The 23131-nt window shown below is 38.6% G+C and overlaps 1 protein-coding gene across 1 annotated transcript in view; it reads left to right on the top strand.

Moving 5' to 3' along the window:
- The window catches only part of pex14.S (peroxisomal biogenesis factor 14 S homeolog), a 148399-nt gene that overhangs the window by 65330 nt on the left and 59938 nt on the right, over positions 1-23131 (top strand). Inside the window, exon 3 of the mRNA XM_018227628.2 lies at positions 6712-6796. Within this exon, the coding sequence (XP_018083117.1) occupies positions 6712-6796 (85 nt within the window). The remainder of the gene's footprint in view (positions 1-6711; positions 6797-23131) is intronic.

The following is a 23131-nucleotide window of genomic DNA, read 5'->3' on the forward strand; positions in this document are numbered from 1 at the left end:
TCAGATAGAGGGATAGCTGAGACCATCACCCTTTTTTAAAGGCATAAGACCACCATTAAAGGGATGCGTGTAGGGGTGCTAAAACAATAACAATACACAAAAAGGGGGGTGGAGTTGTGGGAACAATCCAAGGCTAAGTAAAATACACAACTCTTAGCCTAACCTGGAATTTGTCAAATATCTACCTTATGGTAGACATGGCATATTCATAGACAGTTTCCATTAAAATAAATGCTAGGCTGTACAACCGGGTTTAGACTCTTGTAACTCTGTAATAATTACATCTGCATATGGGATCCCTTATCTAGAAACCCATTATCCAGAAAGCTTCAACTGTTAAGATGGCTCTCTTCCATAGAGTCCATTTTAAGTATAAATACAAGTACAAATAATTCCCCTTTTCTCTGTAATAATTAAACAGTACCTTGTACTTGATCCTTAGCTGCATATATCCATATTGGTGAAAATATCATATTGGGTTTATTGATTTTGAAGTGATTTTAGCACACTTATGGTATGGTGATCAAAATTAAAGAAAGGACCCCTCATGATCATTGCATTGCAGATAATAGATTCCATACCTGTATAATTATATGTGATATTATTTCTAACAACCCTGTCATAATCTAGCGATAACAAGTTATTCTAAATTAAATAAAAGCTGTTGGTTATTGTAAGCCATTGAGTCTTTGTTAATGGTTTTGTGTGTGTTTTTTATACATGAATGCTGTGCATTTCCCCCTATTTGTTCTTGTTTTAATAAACATATTTCATATCTACTGCTTTCTTCTCTAAACCCCCCTGCCTTTCCCCTACTCTCATTCATATGCTTAAATTCACTTACCAAGCTTTTTTAAAATGCATTTCACTGCTCTTTTACCTAACATCTAAATTGCTTTCAGTCACTGTTACTTCTCTTGTTTTTCCTTAAATGAATTACTAATGACATCTTGTTCAATCATACCCTCACTGCAGGCACTTTTAAACTAATGTGCCCCATCCAAACCTTTTAACCTATTACTGAGTGAATTTCCCAATTGAATCAATGCCACCACAGGTGTAATAAGTAATCATTTGGGTTATACCTGCTCTGATGTATTTAGTATTAGTGGTCTGAGTTGAATGGTTGATAATTCCAGTTTATTGCATTGTCCAATGGATCCATTTTACCTGTTTCTGACAAGATTACTGATTTTAAGGAATACAAATTCAAAGAGGTTAGATATTTACACATGGGACTTGCAGCCATATTTGGCAAAATAAGCACTAAGGGGGGGGGGGGTTGAAGACCAGTGGAGTACTTTGGGAAATTAGACTAAGCTAATAGATATAGATGTTTCTAGAGAAGGTTCTGTGAGAAAAAGCTACAAAAAAATAATATATAATGACAATAACAAAATACTATCATGGTTTCGTAAAATGTAACTGCATTAAAGGGACAGGATATCCCCATGTTCAATATTAGTTTTTGCCAGTAGGCAAAATATATGTTGAGTACATTTCCTATTCTTTGAACTCATGTTGCTGTCTGTGGGACAGTATTGGTGTTGAATCTGTTTTACAGAACCCTTTATGTATTCAGTTTCGAAAGCTTCCCTTTACCTTTGTTATAACAACAATAGATAGGTTAGGAAATACAAGGACTGGACAGGAAAAGCAAAGGGGAAAAGGGTGGAGAAAAAATGTATTTGCTCTTTTATATTTAAAAAAAAGAACAGTAAGGGCCAGGTGCAGAGATGCACCAAATCCAAAATATTTGAATTAGGGCAAATACTGAATCTGGCACAAAAAAATTCCATTACATGCCAGACTGAATTTTTTTTCCCCACTTGTTCTTTTATTTTAGGAAGAATGGTTACTTTAAGAAAAAAAAATGTTTCTCCCAACAAATACTTAATTTTGAGTGGTTCTCCTTGATACCACACTGCATGGTAACAAAAATTATTTTATAAGGGAACAAAAAGGACAAAAATGACATTGAAAATCATCACATTTACACAAATTTCATTTACTGGGCCACTAATATTGTACTTCTGTGTGGGCTGTAACATTGGAAGATTAGAGAAAAAAAAACAATGTTTAGAAAAGTACTAGTAACACCAAAAACTGAAACATTAATTGGAATGGAATATCTAGCATTTCTATCTGGTATATCAGCTGTATATATTTTAAATACAAATATGTTTCTAGAAATGATGCAGAATTGTAAAAACTGGACACTAAGTGTTGTCACATGTAAATGCATAGAGGGCATTATCATTTTCTGGCATTTCTGGACCTTTAAACAGTAAAAAAATAGAAACACTGAATAAACACTTTGCCTTAAGACAGTGGGAAGATGCTGGGCATCTCTATAGTGCGTTAAAAATAAAGTGCAGCCCAATCGCATTTATGGGGTGAAAACAAAAAAAAAAACTAAATGAATTGTTACTGGCAGAATTTCAGCAAGCAGCATTCTCATTCTGACTATACAAAATGAACAAAACTCTTTAAGTCCTACAGACTCCAATTCTACCACCGGGGCCCATGTCGTCTTTTGTTGTAGACCATTTGGCAGTATGTGCTTGTATGTGTGACATACTACTAGTAAGTTATGCCAGACTGAATTTAAGACCTACAATCAACTGTCACTTTAAAGGGTTCAGCTGAAAACTTAAGACCATATTTATTCAAAATCATAGGTTTGCTTTTGCTGTGAATGCAAAAAAATAAGAAAAAATTGCCTTCTAATACCTGGGGAGATGTTATAGAAGTCTCTGAAAAATATAAAGTCAGCAAACTATATTGTGCTTGAGTTTCATTTACTTTCAAGTCTTTTTTTTTTGCTATTATGTAACATAGTAAGTAAGGTTGAAAAAAGGACACACGTTCATCAAGTTCAACATTTTTTTTTTTTATCTGCCTAACTGCCAGTTGATCCAGAGGAAGGCAAAAAACCCATCTGAAGCCTCAACAATTTGCCTCAGAGGGGGAAAAAAATCCTTCCTGACTCCAAAATGGCAATCGGACCAGTCCCTGGATCAACTTGTACTATGAGCTATCTTCCATAACCCTGTATTCCCTCACTTGCTAAAAAGCCATCCAACCCCTTCTTAAAGCTATCTAATGTATCAGCCTGTACAACTGATTCAGGGAGAGAATGCCACACAGCTCTCACTGTAAAAAACCCCTTCCGAATATTTAGGCGGAACCTCTTTTCTTCTAATCGGAATGGGTGACCTCGTGTTAGCTAAAAAGACCTACTGGTAAATAAAGCATTAGAGAGATTATTATATGATCCCCTTATATATTTATACATAGTTATCACATCACCTCTTAAGCGCCTCTTCTCCATCATCAAACATCCCCAATTTGGCCATTCTTTCCTCATAGCTAAGATTTTCCATACCTTTCACCAGCTTAGTTGCCCTTCTCTGTACCCTCTCTAATACAATAATCTCCTGTTTGAGTGATGGAGACCAAAACTGTACGGCATATTCTAGATGGGGCCTTACAAGTGCTCTATACAGTGGAAGAATGACCCCCTTCTCCTGTGACTCTATGCCCCTTTTAATACAGCTCAAGACGTTATTTGACCTTGATGCTGCTGACTGGCATTGCTTGCTACAGCCAAGTTTATCATCTACAAGGACTCCAAGATCCTTTTCCATAATGGATTTGCCTAGTGCAGTACCATTAAGGGAATAAGTGGCTTGGATATTTTTACATCCCAGGTGCATGACTTTACGTTTATCAACATTGAATCTCATTTGCCACTTAGCTGCCCAGATTGCCAGTTTGTCAAGATCGTGTTGCAAGGATGCCACATCCTGGATGGAATTAATTGGGCTGGATAGTTTTGTGTCATCTACAAACACTGATACATTACGTACAAAACCCTACCCTAAGTCATTAATGAACAAGTTAAATAAAAGTGTACCTAACACCAAGCCCTGAGGGACCCCACTAAGAATCTTACTCCAATTAGAGAATGTATCATTAACAACCACCCTCTGTACCCGATCCTGTAGCCAGTTAACTATCCATGTGCAAATGACTTAATTAAGCCCACCAGACCTTAGTTTAGAAAGCAGTCATTTGTGGGGCACAGTATTAAACGCTTTGGCAAAATCCAAATAGATCACATCTACTGTCCCCTCCCCCACTGTCCAGCATCTTACTTACTTCATCATAAAAAGCAACCAAATTTGTCTGACATGACCTATCCTTTATAAAGCCATGCTGATTGCTGCTCATAATGCCATTGACTAGGACAACATTTTGAATGTGATCCCTTAACAAGCCTTGAAATAATTTGCCCACCACAAAAATGAAGAAATCCTACCCATGTGTTTTAGCGGAATTTTGCAACAAGAGCTAGAATTTGGGATTTGGTGCATCTCTTATTAAGTGAAAGTACATTGGGGTGAATAAAGCTTGAGCTTGCAATGCATCTCTTTAGCCCATAAATTATTGGATATAAAGCTGTAAACTTGAGGTAGGGATTCCCAGGTTAATCCTGTCATGGGATGCCTGTTACATTGGAGGTTATTATGGAAGAAAATCTAATAGTGCAGTATTAAGACACATTTTGATGATGATACAGGTATGGGGTTTTTTGGATAAAGAGGTCTTTCCATAATTAAGATAGTTATACTTTAAATCTACTAAGGAATAATTTGAACATTAAACAAGCCCAATACGAATGTATAAGCAAAAGAATTCCATCTGAAATTTGTATCAGCGTGAGTTTACGCTTATTTAGAGATGTAATATACTACAGTATACTCTTGAGTAGATTAATCTGGCCATATGTGTACTGATAAAATTGTAGGAAACAAAGCTTTTTGGTACATGTGCAGGTGTGAGAATCCTTATGGATATCTATGTACCATGAACATCAGCTGGTTAAACATTAAACAGCTGATACACCATGTTGGCCAGTGCTCCAATTGTTTTGGCCACCAGTGATCAAATAAAAGGACTATGCTTTTATGGTATCTGTACACTTTGCCCCTGGGTCAGCTAGTGTATCGCTGCCATTAGGGAGGGTTGATTGAGATCTGATCCTGCCTTCCAGGAGCACACAGTGCTAAGAAGCTTGACAGTTCACTTTTGCTTTTAAATAGTCCCAAACAACCATCTATAGATTCACATTGCATTTACCTAACAAACACTGGTACCGACAACTGACAAGCTATGGCATCTGTATGCTTTTTCAGACAATTATCCCCTAACAACTGTTTAAATGTAGAAATTACCAGGAAATAGTTGTGTAAATCTGTGACTGTGAGAGGCTGTGTTTCAAAAAGGCTTACATAAAGTAAACAAAACTACAGATTATGCCATTACTATTTTTCTCTATTTGTGTGAGATCCTGCTTCCTTTCTTCAATCTAGCAGAGGCACATCCTACCAAATCATTAGTATGCATTCAAAACTATGTTATAGAAGCATCAGTTGTATTAATAAAGCAAAACAGTGCTGTTCATTTTTGTTAAACCATTTTTGTCTCTTTTAGGCTTTTTTTTTTTAGATTTAGTTTGTTTCTGTCAAGAGTACATTTTACTGAATGTAGATAACTGTAATTAAACCATGTGTCTGTAAACTAATAGTACAGGCATGGAATCTGTTATCCAGACCCACCCATTATTCAGAAAATTCTGAATTATGTGAAGGCCAGCTCCCATAGACTAATATGATTGATCTTAATTGGAGGCAAAACAATCTTATAGATTTTTAATGAATGGTTAAATGTATTTCTAGCTGACTTAAGTTATGGAGATGCAAATTACTTAAAGGAATAGTAACATCAATAAATGAAATTGTTTTAAAGTAATAAAAATATAAGGTAGTTTAGCCCTGCACTGGTAAAACTGTTGCTTCAGAAACACTGCTATTGTTTATGTACATGAGCTGCTCTGTAGCAAAGGGGGCAGCCATTCAAAGGCGAAAAGGCTCGGATTACACAGCAAATAGGAGATAAGATCTGTAGAACATAATGGTGTTATCTGTTATCCACTATTTAACCTCAGTCTTTTTTCAATTTCCGCTTATTTATATGAACTATAGTAGTTTTACTGAAGCAACCACATAAGTTTTATCAGTGCAGGGCAACATTATATGATATTTGTATTACTTTAAAACACTTCCATTTTTTTGGTGATAGTGTTCCTTCAAAGGAGAAGGAAAGCTGCAGAGGCAGTTTATTGCCAATAGATAAGCTGCAATAGTGCAAGCTAGAATGCTATATTTATTCTGTAGAATGTTTCACCATACCTGAGTGATTGTGTAGGATAGCAGCTGCCATATTATCTTGGTTTGACATCACTTCCTGCATGAGTATCTCCCTGCTCACTTATAGCTGTGGGCTCAGATTACAGCAGAGAAGGAAGGGGGGGGGAAGAGGAGTAAACTGAGCATGCTCACGCCCGGGGCAAGAAGGTTTAAGCTGATGGTAGGAAATCTGATATAGAAGCTCATGTGTACACAATAGAAGGAAATAAATGCAGTGTTTCTTTTGACAGAGGACTCAGAGCAGTACTACTTTGAGGGTTTACTGGTATATTTAGGTGAACCTTTCTGATAAGGCTTACTTAGTTTTAACCTTTCCTAATTCTTTAAAACCCTTTAACCTGAAAACACCAGGCCCTGAGCATTCTGGATAACAGGCCTCATACCTGTATTTAAAGTTAAAGGAGCTAAAGCCTAAGTTTTTCTGGTTTCTTCTCAGATTGCGACAGCTGTGAAGTTTCTTCAAAATCCTAGAGTCCGTCACAGCCCAGTAGCTACCAGAAAAGAATTTTTGAAGAAAAAAGGTATGAGATGTTTTTTTTCAGCAGCCTTTCAGTATGCTTTCAATGCTTGATGTTTATGATACCAAATATGTATACATGTACAGTTGTATACAGGATAATAGATGTAGTAGAGTAATAGAAAACCAACAGACCCAACAGTCATCGCATGCATGCTGCATTCTATGTAATTGAATGATTAATTGAGGCTTGTACAAAATAATAGCAGTTTTCGAAATATTAATAGCTTGTTATAAAAAATAGCATGCCTGTACATGGCATGCTTTTCGCACTACCGGCCAAAGACAACATACCCTTTCTCTAGGGACACGTTAAAACCAGTCTGCCTTAAGCTGGCCATAGACTCAAAGATGCGATTGTACGAATCATCGTACGATCGGACTTTCCCATCTTCCGACCTGCCATTAACCATTCCGATCAAAATAAGTACAAAAGAACACATCAGTTGATGTTCTGCCCCTGACAGCAATCGTACGAAAGTTATGTCCGACCAAAGCTAGTGACAGTCTCCCTCTGAAAATCGTATCAGCAGCCAACAGAAATCTTAACCTAAAAAGGCATAAGTGGGGTAATGTAATAAAAGTCAGTAACGTAACCCCCTCCCTTTCCTTTTGATGAAAAAACTAAATAAATATTGATTTAAAATAAAAGATATTCGCAATGCGAAAAGTTGTGCCTCTGTGTGAACAAATTTTTCTTTGCGTGAATTTAAAGGGATACTGTCATGGGAAAACATGTTTTTTTCAAAACGTATCACTTAATAGTGCTACTCCAGCAGAATTCTGCAGTGAAATCCATTTCTCAAAAGAGCAAACTGATTTTTTTATATTCAATTTTGAAATCTGACATGGGGCTAGACATTTTGTCAATTTCCCAGCTGCCCCTGGTCATGCTGCTGTTTTTCCTTCTCAATGTAACTGAATGTGTCTCAGTGGGACATGGGGTTTTACTATTGAGTGTTCTTAGATCTACCAGGCAGCTGTTATCTTGTGTTACGGAGCTGTTATCTGGTTACCTTCCCATTGTTCTGTTGTTTGGCTGCTGGGGGGGTGATATCACTCCAACTTGCAGTACAGCAGTAAAGAGCGATTGAAGTTTATCAGAGCAACTTGGGGCAGCTGGGAAATTGACAAAATGTCTAGCCCCATGTCAGATCAAAATTGATAATACTAAGTGGTATAGATGGATTTCATTTAAGGAGTCGGATTACTATAAACAATTACTCTCCTAGGAGTTTAACATAACCTTCTTTCGGTGTCATGTTCAATGTATAGCCTGGCAATCCCTGTTTCTCACGTGCCTCATTGCTGTTAACTCAGCGTATTTTTTTTCTTTATTTTTTTTTTTTTTTTTTTTTTTTTCTTTTTGGATGGTCTCGCTATGTGACCCTATGTTGTCATTTATTATTGTAATGTAGATTTCGATGTGGCATGTATCTGCAGCACTGTATTTTCCCCTCCTTCCATGTCATACTTCCCCCTGTTTCCCCCCCCCTTTTTATGTTTTCTTTTTGTGTATAAAACTCTCAATAAACAGTTATTTAAAAAAAAAAAAAAAATTGAATATAAAAAAATCTGTTTGCTCTTTTGAGAAATGGATTTCAGCGCAGATTTCTGCTGGAGCAGCACTATTAACCAATTCATTTTGAAAAAAATGTTTTTTCCCACGACAGTATCCCTTTAATATAGCTTTTGCGAACCCGAAGACTGTTTAGCGGCCACTTCTGAAAGTGGAAGAAGGTTTATGAGTTTTATAGTTTGCACCAGTGCGCAGTGAATGTAATATAACGTCTTACTGAAAAAGTTGCTATGTTTGCTCCAAAAGATTACGACACCTTCCAGAACCTCTTAAAAGTGGGCAATGCACAATTACATTGCGAAATGCAAATTTTTATTTGTACAAACTGCTTTGCTCTTTGCGACTTTTATTACATTCCTCCAAAAGTCTAAACCTACGACAAAAAAGCCAAGAACACTGAAGGCACCACACCACAGGCATCGCCTCCACCCTCAGTTATGCTTGATTAGCTTAAAGAATTCCAAGCTTAGGAATGACTGCCTTCATTGAAAAGCTAGCAGCAGCTGCCACACAAAAACACAAGACTACTGAAGCATCAGCACAATCATTACTTTTCAACTCAGCCGCCCCCAACACACAATAGTGCTGAACTATCTGTGGATCAGTACCCAGTGGAAGAAGCCTCAGAGACCTAGAACTGACGAGTCTCCCACTGACTTACACAGAAAATCACAGTCTGAGGCAGTGGAGGCACTTATGTGCAATATGTTTGTCACCTTGGGGGATCCAAGGGTAGACCAAAGTACCAAAAGCACTTGAAAAACTATTTGGGTCTGTTAAAAAAGTACAAAGACATTTCCCAGTACATGAGACAGCGGACAAGATCATCAAAATGGAATGGAAGACTCTAGACAGGAGACTCACTAGAGATAACCGCCTCGACAACCTTTACCCTTTTGACCACCAACATACGATAAGTGGGACCAAGTCCAAAAAGTCAATGCCCCAGTGGCCAGACTTTCTAAACGTACTACTATCCCCCTAGAAGACGGCACTTCTTTCAAAGGTCCAATGGATCACTTTAGCCTTTTGCACTTTAGCTACTAGCCATTGCCTCTGCCTGCATGGCTAGAACCCTCAAGAAGCTCTCTCTGCAGCTATCCCAATCATCAAGGTGGCACCCACAGCTGGGTGGCCTGGGAAGAAGCAGCCAAGATCCTGTCTTGGGCAGAAAGGACTGTCCCCCAGATATCAGACTCTGATGAAGTGCCAGAAGGAGGCATGAAACGCGTCAGGTGACCTAACATGTCATAGGGTAGGAGTACATCTGTAATAGATGTCTGTTTGTTGTTTTAATTATCCGAATAAAGCTGGACAGTGAATTTTATCCCACGTGTGTAGAATGGTTTTCTCACCTACCAAACCCCCTACAAGTGACAACATCTGCCCCAGGTAAGCCTTTTCTATTAAAAAAAAAAAAATGTAAATGGTCCAGGGTACTTGGTTGGGTTCCCATCCACTTTGTTTCTCTGCACAGACAGGCACTGCGTTGGCTTATGTACAAATACACTGAGAGGTTATCACCAATTTTTAGATTTTTCCAAAAAGCTCTTTATGCAGTTATGCAGAAATCTAGAAGCCTAGGTGTTACCTACGGTAAATGCCACTACCTCTTTACTTACCCCTCGGTACAGATTCTGAGCAGCGGAGTTCACGGGCGTCATCTTCTTCTCTTCGGTAATCTTCGGGTCTTCTTCCGGCGATTCGGAAATTTCCAACACTTTCAGTGCATGCGCAGTTGTCGTGAACCTAAAGATTGCTCCAACTGCGCATGCCCAGAAGCCTGTGAACTCCGCTTCACAAAATCTTCACTGAGGGGAAGAGGTAGGGGCATTTACTGGGGTAACACCTAGGCTGAGAGGGAGCAGGTAGGGGGGTCTATGTAGGGTAGGGGAATAGAGGTTTTTATAATTAAAGGTTTGGCTCTCGTTAAAAGATAGACTACAAAGAGTGGTGGTAAATGGAACATTTTCTAATTGGACCAGTGTTGTTAGTGGAGTACCGCAGGGCTCTGTACTAGGTCCCTTGCTTTTCAACTTGTTTATTAATGACCTGGAGGTGGGCATTGAAAGTACTGTTTCTAATTTTGCAGATGATACTAAATTGAGCAGAACTATAGGTTCCGTGCAGGATGCTGCCACTTTGCAGAGTGATTTGTCTAAATTGGAAAACTGAGCAGCAAACTGGAAAATGAGGTTCAGTGTTGATAAATGCAAGGTTATGCACTTTGGCAAAAATAATATAAATGCAAGTTATACACTAAATGGCAGTGTGTTGGGAGTTTCCTTAAATGAGAAGGATCTAGGGGTCTTTGTAGAAAAGCAAATACTAAAGCAAATAAAGTTCTGTCTTGCATAAAAAAAGGGCATTAACTCAAGGGATGAAAACATAATGCCTCTTTACAGGTCCCTGGTAAGGCCTCATCTGGAGTATGCAGTGCAGTTTTGGACTCCAGTCCTTAAGAGGGATATAAATGAGCTGCAGAGAGTGCAGAGACGTGCAACTAAATTGGTTAGAGGGATGAAAGACTTAAATTATGAGGGTAGACGGTCAAGGTTGGGCTTGTTTTCTCTGGAAAAAAGGCGCTTGCGAGGGGACATGATTACACTTAACAAGTACATTATAGACAAATAGCAGGGGACCTTTTTACCCATAAAGAGGATCACAGAACCAGTGGCCACCCCTTTAGACTAGAAGAAAAGAACTTTCATTTGAAGCAACGTTGGGGGTTCTTCACAGTCAGGACAGTGAGGTTGTGGAATGCACTGCCTGGTGATGTTGTGATGGCTGATTCAGTTAATGCCTTTAAGAATGGCTTGGATGATTTTTTGGACAGACATAATATCAAAGGCTATTGTGATACTAAGCTCTATAGTTAGTATAGGTATAGGTATGGGTATATAGAATTTAATTAAAAGTAGGGAGGGGTGTGTGTATGGATGCTGGGTTTTCATTTGGGGGGGTTGAACTTGATGGACTTTGTCTTTTTTCAACCCAATTTAACTATCTTACTATGTAACTATGTAAGTTCAACCAGTTGATCCAGAGGAAGGCAAAAAACCCATCTGAAGCCTCAACAATTTGCCTCAGAGGCCTTCCTGACTCCAAAATGGCAATCAGACTAGTTCCTGGATCAACTTGTACTATGAGCTATGTTCCCTAACCCTGTATTCCCTCACTTGCTAAAAAGCCATCCAACCCCTTCTTAAAGCTATCTAATGTATCAGCCTGTACAACTGATTCAGGGAGAGAATTCCACATCTTCACAGCTCTCACTGTAAAAAAACCCTTCCGAATATTTAGGCGGAACCTATTTTCTTCTAATCGGAATGGGTGACCTTGTGTCAGCTGGAAAGTCCTACTGGTAAATAAACCATTAGAGATTATTATATGATCCCCTTATATATTTATACATAGTTATCACATCACCCCTTAAGTGCCTCTTCTCCAGCGTGAACATCCCCAATTTGGCCAGTCTTTCCTCATAGCTAAGATTTTCCATACCTTTCACCAGCTTAGTTGCCCTTCTCTGTACCCTCTCTAATACAATAATGTCCTGTTTGAGTGATGGAGACCAAAACTGTACAGCATATTCTAGATGTGGCCTTACAAGTGCTCTATACAGTGGAAGAATGACCCCTCCTCCCGTGACTCTATGCCCCATTTAATACAGCTCAAGACCTTATTTGCCCTTGATGCTGCTGACTGGCATTGCTTGCTACAGCCAAGTTTATCATCTACAAGGACTCCAAGGTCCTTTTCCATAATGGATTTGCCTAGTGCAGTCCCATTAAGGGTATAAGTGGCTTGGATATTTTGACATCCCAGGTGCATGACTTTACATTTATCAACATTGAATCTCATTTGCCACTTAGCTGCCCAGATTGCCAGTTTGTCAAGATCGTGTTGCAAGGATGACACATCCTGGATGGAATTAATTGGGCTGGATAGTTTTGTGTCATCTGCAAAAACTGATACATTACTTACAACAACCTCCCCTAAGTCATTAATGAACAAGTTAAATAAACACAAATTAGATTTTTTTTTTCTTATTTTGAGTGGTACTATAAAATTTTGAAGGCAGTTGTCTTAGTAACAATTGTTAGAAGATCTGCTTGATCAATGGAAATACAGGACCTGTTATTTAATGGTTCCAGCCCAGAAGTAGTTTATTTGAAGAGAAAAGAGAGAAGGGATACACTGATGGCCTTGTCCTTGAATGGAATCTCATTACCAAGAAAGCCTTTTTAGCATTGATTTCATAACAGTCTTAATTTAATGGATCCATCATTACCGAGAAGTTCTGGGAGTCTAACCTAGCTTTCCAAGTCATAGACCTTTTAATTACAAACCTTGCTCTGATGGTCAGGCTTTTGACTGCATCAGTTTCAATGTGTCCACTCCAAAAAGCATGTTCTCTGGGCTTAAGAAAATATATTGAAAGGCATAATAGTGCTTCACAAACCATAGCTGTTAAGCTGCAGGTCTGCTGAAAAGATGTGGCCCTTCAATTGACTTTTATGGTCCACAGTCTGCTAAAGGGCACCAGCATCCCACCATCGTGTGGTATAGTGATGTGCGTGTTGAGAAAAGCTCGACCCGCACCCGCCCCCGATCTGCGCCTGCCCGCCCCCGTCTTCCTTTTATAAACCTGCGATGACAAAAGGGGGCGCGCACATGCATAGAAAACCGGAAGCCGGCAATGTAAGGCTACATGTGGGGTGAGCAGGCAGAAGAGCTCAACCCCATTCCATGGGGAAGGGAAAAATCTTCTGTAATTGCACTGTACTGAACAAATAATTGCTATTTTTTTTTTAAACATAGGGATATACATCCAAAACATAAATTGTGTTTTACACACTCAAATCCAAACAATTTGCAAAGCCCCAGGTCTCCTGAATGCACCAAAAACAGATATGTATATAAATAGATTAGAGAATAGAATGTTGCCTTGCATGCATATATTTGCCCAAGTATGTGGACAGTACTGTATGTGGCCCAAAATGAAAATACCCCATGTAATCGATCAGTTTTGTCATTTTAGTCACTTCAAAATCAACACATTTACTGCATTTTATATGGGTTACACCCCAGATACCGGTATGGGACCTGTTACCTAGAATGCTTAGGACCTGGAGCTTTCCGGATAATAGATCTTTACGTAATTTGGTTATTCATACCTTAAGTCTTTTTCCAATAAGGATTAATTATATCTTAGTTTGGATCAAGTACAAAGTACTGTTTTATTATTACAGAGAAAAAGGAAATCATTTTTAAAAATTTGGATTATTTGATTATAATGTCAATGGGAGACAGCCATTCAGTAATTCTAAGCTTTCTGAATAATGGGTTTCCAGATAACAGATCCCATACCTGTACTGTTGGAAAGTACACAATCTCCTGAATCCCAAATATTTAAATATGTCCTTCTACTCCAAACTTCCAATCACAAAGCCTAAACTAGTGGTGTTGATGAAATTCTGAAGATCACCTCAAAGCTTACCATTTATAGCATCTTGTCTCCCCTATTTATATCATTAGGTACCAACAAACCTCCTACATATAAATTTCAGGGGTCCACTAAATAGTTTGATGCATTTGTGCATACATTTTTAAGTATGTGAAATGTAGTGGCCCCAAAATGATAAATCTCCATATGGTCTATCAATATGTCATTTCAGCTACTACAAAAACAACATATTTACTGCTTTATTCTGAAACCTTTCTAAGAATAGTATCGAAGCATTTTCAAGCATCCTTTGCTGTCCCCCCCCCACATATTCTAACTTCCCTACATAAAACATTACAATGCCTGATTTACCGAGCTATGTGGTATGTAGAGGCACCACAATTAAATATATTATATATAAAAATATATATTAAAATAAAAAATATATATATATTTTTAAAAAACGTGTGAATGTGACACTAAGGGGCATATTTATCAAAATGTGAGTTTAGTGCTTAATAAATAAAAACTCACCCACGTTCTATTCATTCCTATAGGATTTTAGATTTGTATTTATCAATGGGTGAAAGTTAGAACTCACCATTTAATAAATATGGTTTTTAAAATCCAACAGGAATGAATAGAATGTGGGTGAGTTTTTTTTTTATTAAGCTCTAAACTCACATTTTGATAAATCTGCCCCTAAACTGCGGCAGGCAGAACATGCATCAGAAAAGGGTATGGCACAGTAAATGAAGACAAAGGCAACAGCAGGCACATGTACACCTCATGTCTGCTGTTGTAATAGGGGAATGCTTCCCAGAGTGTACTCATTCCCCTGAAGCACTGAAAGGGTCAATAATGATAGTGGGGCTCATTGATAAACACTGGTCAGATCTGGGCAGAAAGGGGTTTGTGCCCTGACAATAGGCCAGTAATCCCTATTAATATGCTAATGACATATGAAATCGGGGTTAAATGGTGTTTGGGGGGAAACAATGCAGAGCAGAAGATCGAAGACTTAATTTGACACAGGAGAAATAGTTAGTGAGCTTTTTCCATTTTGAAAATGTCTGAGAGAAATGTTGCTTAAAAATTTTATTTTTGCACTTTTTCTGTTTATTAATATGGATAATATATTTGCACCAGTTCAAATACAGTATTTCATCCACATAATTGCTTTTTTTCAATTTTGTAAATCCCCCTTTTGTCTTTCTCTATGTGAAGGCAGAGCTATGTTTGGTAACCTTCATTGTACTCGGCATCTGGGCAAGTATTGTAAAGACATGCCAAACATGTATTTGTTAGGGTGAAGACACACGCTACAAAATAGACAATAGTGATAACTGACTTTGCTAAGACATGTCTTTTAGCAGAGGCAATTCTCAGTATTTTCTATGGTAGGTTATTTTTTAGCCATAAAAAGTAGCTGCTACTAGTAGCTCTAGGGTTGTCACCTTTCCTTTGCCCATGATCTTTCTAGGGTTGCCACCTCAACCCTTTAAAAATGAACTCATTTAGAATACAGAAAGAAATCGTCAGCGCTCAGTCTAACTCGCGCTGTGGCGTTGACCAGCTGCCGTAGACACCATTGTCCCAGCACTCGGACTAACCCACATTCTGGAGTTGACTAACTACTGAAAACGATAAAAAGCCAAAATTTGTACACAAAGAGAGAGAGAAAATTTGTCAGTGCTTGGTTTGCCTTTTAAAAAATAATTACAAAAAATGAGGTGTTAGTACCACACTTTGGCCAAAATATGTAAGCTCACGTGCCACGTCAAGGACACTCAGTGTACGTGAGTCCTACACTGTTTGTAAGCATTATAAGTTTGTAGTGCATTTTAAATCAAGTCCTCCAGCAAACTGTGTGACTGAGTACTAAGACCATTGTGCACTTACCCTTAGCTCAGGAGCTCTACTGGAAAAGCTGGGAGCTTTTAAGCCAGAATACACAGCCTGCATGGCTAATTAGCAATTTATTTACATGCATGATTCCCGCAACTCTGATGTTAAAGGAAAACTATACCCTCAAAATGAATACTGATACTAACACTAAAAATTTTCTTTTCAAAATATGAATCTACATTAAAAGTTACATATAGGTCACAATGATCGTTTTTTGCTGATAGTTCTGCTTTTGTGAGTAATTATTACTTGAAGTTCCTAAACCTGTTTTGGCAACCTGACTGTCCCTTCTCAGTCTGTCAGTTAAAGTTTCTGATGCTTACAGACTCCTGCTGCACAAATATGGCAGCCCCCTCATAGAGGAACATGGGGGTAAGAAAGGTAATGTAAAAGCGTCCGATAAATACCTTTATGGCAAAATTATAAATAGCATTCAAATATAATGTTATGATAGATATAATAAAATACATTTATTTTCTGGTGTCAGTATCTCTTTAAGCAACAGTCAGTTTATATCAAATTAAAGGAGAAGGTTAAAAGCAAGTACGTTTTATCAGAAAGGTCTATAAATACACCAGTAAACCCTCAAAGTAGTGCTGCTCTGAGTCCTCTGTCAAAAGAAACACAGCATTTCTTTCCTTATATTGTGTACACGTGGGCTTCTGTATCAGACTTCCTGTTTTCAGCATAAACCTCCAGGGTAGGCTTGAGCATGCTCAGTTTGCTCCCCTCCACCTCCCTCCTCCCATACCTGCTGTAATCTGAGCTCAGAGCTGTGAGCAGGGAGAGACTCATGCAGGAAGTGATGTCACACCAAGCTTAAATGGCAGCTTCTATCCTAAACAAACAGAGACAGTGTCTAGAGCTGTTTACTCAAGTATGGTAAAGCATTCTGCAGAATAAATATAGCGTTCTAGCTTGCACTATTGTGGTTAATCTGTTGGCAATAAACTGTCTTGGAGCTTTCCTTCTCCTTTAAGTGGCATATTAAAGAATCTTACCAAACTGGTATATATATTTAATTAAATATTTCCCTTTTACATCTCTTGTTTTGAACCACTATTTCATGATGGTCTCTGGGCTGCCTCAGAGAGAGATCACCTGGCCAGAAATACTGCAGCTTGAACTGTAACAGGAAGAAATGTGGAAGCAAAGACAGAATTCTGTCTGTTAATTGGTTCATGTGATCTAATATGTATGGTTTGTTTGTGTGAACTGTGAATCCTAGGATCCCAGGGGGTGGCCCTTATTTTTTAAAATGGCAATTTTATATTTATGCTTACCCAATGGCACATACTACTAAAATGTACTAAAATGTATATTATTATGAAAATGGTTTATTTATATGAAGCAGGGTTTAACATATGATTTGTTTCATGCAATATATTTTTATAGAGCCCTACATTGATCGCGGGGTATAGTTTTCTTTTAATACATTGTACCAGAGTCCAATATTTCAGTCCTCAGACCATTCTCATAGAATATTCAACCCCTGCGTAACTTCAACTTTGTGACTGATGCTTGAACATTATCCTGAAGAATTTGTTGATATTGGGTTGAATTCATCTGACCCTCAACTTTAACAATGGCCCCAGTCCCTGAAGTAGCCACACAGCCCCACAGCATGATGGAACCTCCACCAAATTTGATAGTAGGTAGCAGGTGTTTTTCTTGGAATGCGGTGTTCTTCTTCCACATGCAAAGCGCTTTTTGTTATGACCAAATAACACGATTTTTGTCTCATCAGTCCAAAGCAATTTGTTCCAAAATGACTGTGGCTTGTCTAAATGACCTTTTGCATACAAGTGATGGGATGCAGAAAGGGCTTCTTTCTCATCACCCTGCCATACAGAGGTTATTTGTGCCTATTGCACTGAATTGTAGAACAATGTACAGATACACCATCTGCAGCAAGATATTTTTGCAGGTCTTTGGAGGTGATCTTTGAGTTGTCTGTAACCATTCTCACAATCCTCAGCATATGCCGCTCCTGTATTTTTCTTGGCCTGCCAGACCTGGGCAACTGTGCCTGTGGCCTTCCATTTCCTGATTACATTACTTACAGTTGAAACTGACAGTTTAAACCTCTGAGATCGCTTGTAGCATTCCCCTAAACTATGATAATGAACAATCTTTGTTTTCAGATCTTTTGAGAGTTGCTTTGAGCATCCCATGCTATCACTCTTCAGAGGAGTCAAACAGAAGCACAACTTGCAATTGGCCACCTTAAATAACTTTTCTCATGAGTGGACACACCTGCCTATAAAGTTCAAGGCTTAACTAGCTAATTCAACCAATGTGGTGTTGCCAGTAATCAGTATTGAGCAGTTACATGCATTTAAATTACAAAATTACCCACATTTTTGCACAGCCAGTTTTTCACATTTGATTTAATTTTATACAACTGAATACTGCTTCGCTAAAAATGTTTGTTCAGAAAACACCCCAGATGTTCCTGGGAAACTGAAGACATACATACCACTGTTATCTTTTTTGTTGAAAGTGGAGTAAATTATTATGCAGGCTGAGAGGGGATCCCAAACTTTTTCATATGACATATGCCGACTTTCAGCTTTAATTCAGTGGGTTGAACAAAAAGATTGCATAAAAATGTGAGGAACGGAAGCCTTTTTTTTTAACACAATCACTTCATTTCAGAGGCTCAAAAGAAATTAAGAAACTGAAAATAAAATCTTAATTTCTAATACTTGGTTTAAAACCCTTTTCTGGCAATGACAGCCTGAAGTCATAGTCTTCACCATGTACTATTAGAGTCAAATTGGGAGTAGAATCCCTAAACATTACTGGTATGCATGCCGGAGACCTCTAGTGACCAAACAGAGGTATAACCAAATACTCAATAATTGCTCCAAGGCATGCTAATAAGTAAAAAAATATATACTTTATTTACATCAATAGTTAAAAAACATGAGAAATATTCCCTCTAACGCCTGACGCGTTTCATGCTTACCCAGCACTTAGTGGGCGTTAGAGGGGATATTTCTCATGTTTTTTAACTATTGATGTAAATAAAGTATATTTTTTTACTTATTATCATGCCTTGGAGAAATTATTGAGTATATAATAGTCTTCACCATGGACATCACCAGATCATCATGGACTCATGGACATCACGAGATTATGGGGTTCTTCCTTTTAATGCTCTGCCGGGCCTTTACTGCAGTGACTTTCAGTTGCTGTTTGTATGTGGGCCTTTTGGTCCACTAACAAGTGGAATGCATGCTCAATTGGGTTCAAGAATATTTCACTTCTTTGCTTTAATAAACTCCTGGGTTGCATTGGCTGTATGTTTTGGGTCATTGTCCATATGTATTATCAAACGCCTCCCAATCAATTTGACTGCATTTAACTAGATTTGAGCAGACCGTATGTCTCTGAACTCCTCAGAATTAATTTGACTGCTTCTGTCCTGTGTCACAGCATGGATAAACATTAGTGTCCCAGTGCAACTGGCAGCCATGCTCTCCCAAGCCATCACACTGCCTCCACCATGTTTTTACAGATGATGTGGTATGCTTTGGATCATAAGCTGTTCCACGCCTTCTCTATACTTTTTTCTTGCCGTCATTCTGGTAGAGGTCCAAATAATGTTTTTCCAGAACTGTGCTGGCTTTTTTAGATGTTTTTTAGCAAAGTCCAATCTAGCCTTTCTATTCTTGATGCTTTGCACCTTGCGGTGCACCCTCTGAATTTACTTTCATGCAGTCTTCTCTTTATGGTAGACTTGGATATCGATACACCTACCTCCTGGAGAGTGTTGTTCACTTGTTTGGCTGTTGTGAATGGGTTCACCATGAAAATGATTCTGCGATCATCCACCACTGTTGTCTTACGTGGACATCCAAGTCTTTTTGTGTTGCTGAGTTCACCAGTGCTTTCTTTCTTTCTCAGGATGTACCAAACTGTAGATATTTCCGCTCCTAATATTGTAGCAATTTCTCAGATGGGTTTTTTCTGTTTTTGCAACTTAAGGATGGCTTGTTTCACCTGCATGGAGAGCTCCTTTGACCACATGTTGACTGTTTACAGAAAAATCTTCCACATATAAGCACCCCCCCTCGGATCAACTCCAGGGCTTTTATCTGCTTAATTGATTATGAAATTATGAAGGAATTGCCAACACCTTCCCATGAAATAGCCTTTGAGTCAATTGTATGATTTCTTTTGAGCCCCCTGAAATGAAGTGTTAAAAAAGGCTTTAGTTCCTCATATTTTTATGCAATCTTTTTGTTCAACCCACTGAATTAAAGCTGAAAGTCTGCAGTTCAACTGCATCTGAGTTGTTCATTGTGGTAATGTACAGAACCAAAATTGGAAAAAAGTTGTCTCTGACCAAAGATTTATGGGCATAACTATGTGTTTATACAGTGGTGTGAAAAACTATTTGCCCCCTTCCTGATTTCTTATTCTTTTGCATGTTTGTCACACAAAATGTTTCTGATCATCAAACACATTTAACTATTAGTCAAAGATAACACAAGTAAACACAAAATGCAGTTTTTAAATGAGGGTTTTTATTATTTAGGGAGAAAAGAAATCCAAACCTGTGTGAAAAAGTAATTGCCCCCTGAACCTAATAACTGGTTGGGCCACCCTTAGCAGCAAAAACTGCAATCAAGCGTTTGCGATAACTTGCAACGAGTCTTTTACAGCGATCTGGAGGAATTTTGGCCCACTCATCTTTGCAGAATTGTTGTAATTCAGCTTTATTTGAGGGTTTTCTAGCATGAACCGCCTTTTTAAGGTCATGCCACAACATCTCAATAGGATTCAGGTCAGGACTTTGACTAGGCCACTCCAAAGTCTTCATTTTGTTTTTCTTCAGCCATTCAGAGGTGGATTTGCTGGTGTGTTTTGGGTCATTGTCCTGCTGCAGCACCCAAGATCGCTTCAGCTTGAGTTGACGAACAGATGGCCGGACATTCTCCTTCAGGATTTTTTGGTAGACAGTAGAATTCATGGTTCCATCTATCACAGCAAGTCTTCCAGGTCCTGAAGCAGCAAAACAACCCCAGACCATCACACTACCACCACCATATTTTACTGTTGGTATGATGTTCTTTTTCTGAAATGCTGTGTTACTTTTACGCCAGATGTAACGGGACGCGCACCTTCCAAAAAGTTCAACTTTTGCCTCGTCGGTCCACAAGGTATTTTCCCAAAAGTCTTGGCAATCATTGAGATGTTTTTTAGCAAAATTGAGACGAGCCTTAATGTTCTTTTTGCTTAAAAGTGGTTTGCGCCTTGGAAATCTGCCATGCAGGCCGTTTTTGCCCAGTCTCTTTCTTATGGTGGAGTCGTGAACACTGACCTTAATTGAGGCAAGTGAGGCCTGCAGTTCTTTAGATGTTGTCCTGGGGTCTTTTGTGGCCTCTCGGATGAGTTGTCTCTGCGCTCTTGGGGTAATTTTGGTCGGCCGGCCACTCCTGGGAAGGTTCACCACTGTTCCATGTTTTTGCCATTTGTGGATAATGGCTCTCACTGTGGTTCGCTGGAGTCCCAAAGCTTTAGAAATGGCTTTATAACCTTTGAAAAGTGTGATAAACCACAGTTAAGTTATTTTTTAACAAGGGGGCAATCACTTTTTCACACAGGCCCATGCAAACATGCAAAAGAATAAGAAATCAGGAAGGTGTGTGTGTGTGTGTGTGTGTGTGTGCGTGCGTGCGTGCGTGCGTGCGTGCGTGTGTGTGTGTGTGTGTGTGAATTTAGACCTAAAAGTACATACGACCCAGTAAGTGCCAACGCATCCATCAAGACTTTTAATCGTATGTTAAACGTGGACGTGTCCTCCTACTATAGCACACAGCGAAAATTGAGGGGCAATTTGACTGTAGCGGAAAAAGAAGCTATTAAGTCCTTGAAACAAAATAAGGACATTATCATAAAGACTGCTGATAAGGGAGGGGGAATTGTTGTTATGAATTATGTGGACTATAAACATGAACTTTTGTCCCAATTATCTGACGTAAGCAAATATGAAAAATTACCTTCTGACCCCACGGAGCAGTTTTATAAAGAACTTAATAACATTTTGGAATTTGCTGTGAATAGTGGGTGGATCACGGGACATATGTTTGAATATTTTTTGCCGAAACATCCGATCAGACCTATGATATACACGTTGCCTAAAATCCACAAAAGTTTGCAAAAGCCGCCAGGCCGCCCAATAATTTCCTCGAATGGCTCTTTAAATGAGGGCATTGCAGCGTTTGTGGATTGTTTATTGCAACCGTGTATACAAAATATATGTAGCTATTTGAAAGATACTAATGATTTTTTAAAGATGATACGGAGCATCAATTTTCCAAATAAAGATATAATATTGGTGACAATGGATGTACAGAGCCTCTACACCTGCATCCCACATGATGCAGGTGTGGAGGCAGTGCGGGAATTGGTCACCGGCAATTCTTTGTATTCAGGTCCACCTATTGAGTTTATGTTGGACTTACTTCGGTTCATCTTGGATAAAAATTACTTTAAATTTGAAAATAGCTACTATGTACAGCGCACGGGTACTGCAATGGGGTCGAAAGTGGCCCCAGCCTATGCGAATGCTTATATGTATAAATTCGAGATGGATCATATATTGGGTGATTTGCTGTTTAGAAAATATGGGGCATTCTATAGACGCTACATAGATGATGTCTTCTTTTTATGGCTGGGACCAGTAGACCACTTGCATACATTTGTGGAACGTCTAAATTGTCTGGATAGTCCAGTAAAATTTACTGTCAAATATGATGCACAGAAAATTGATTTCTTGGATGTGAAAGTATACAAAGATGCTGAAGAGTTAAAAACATGTATTTATTTAAAACCAACGGATAGAAATACATTGGTTCACTACCATAGCAACCACCCGAGGCATCTACTTAATTCGTTACCCAAGTCGCAGATGCTTAGGGTGGTACGCATTGATAGTGATCTAACCAAGAGGGAAGAAGGAAGAAGACCTCACTAATATGTGTAAAAAATTCTTGGATAGGGGTTACCCAGAAAAATTGTTGATAGATACAAAGGAATGGGCCCTTTCACTTAATCGTGAGGATGTACTGCAGGAACAGGAGTCGAAATGCAAAGATAAAAATAAGGGTAGCGGTAAAGATCTATATTATGTGAGCCGTTATGGGCCGCACAGTACAGCGGTTAAACAAAGTGTTACAAAGCATTGGCCGATTCTAACTACGGATGAGATCCTTACCAAAAAGATGCCCTCTAAACCAAAATTCAGCTATAAGCGAGGGAGAAATTTGAAGGAGATATTGAGTCCTTCGGATCCGATAAATAAATACCAGAAACCCCAAGTTCAGCACTTTTTACTCCAAAAGCCAGGGGTATATAAATGTAAAGGCTGCATATTATGCAGTGCACTGATT

The sequence above is a fragment of the Xenopus laevis genome, chromosome 7S (genome assembly GCF_017654675.1).
Source record: "Xenopus laevis strain J_2021 chromosome 7S, Xenopus_laevis_v10.1, whole genome shotgun sequence".
NCBI classification, from domain to species: domain Eukaryota; kingdom Metazoa; phylum Chordata; class Amphibia; order Anura; family Pipidae; genus Xenopus; species Xenopus laevis.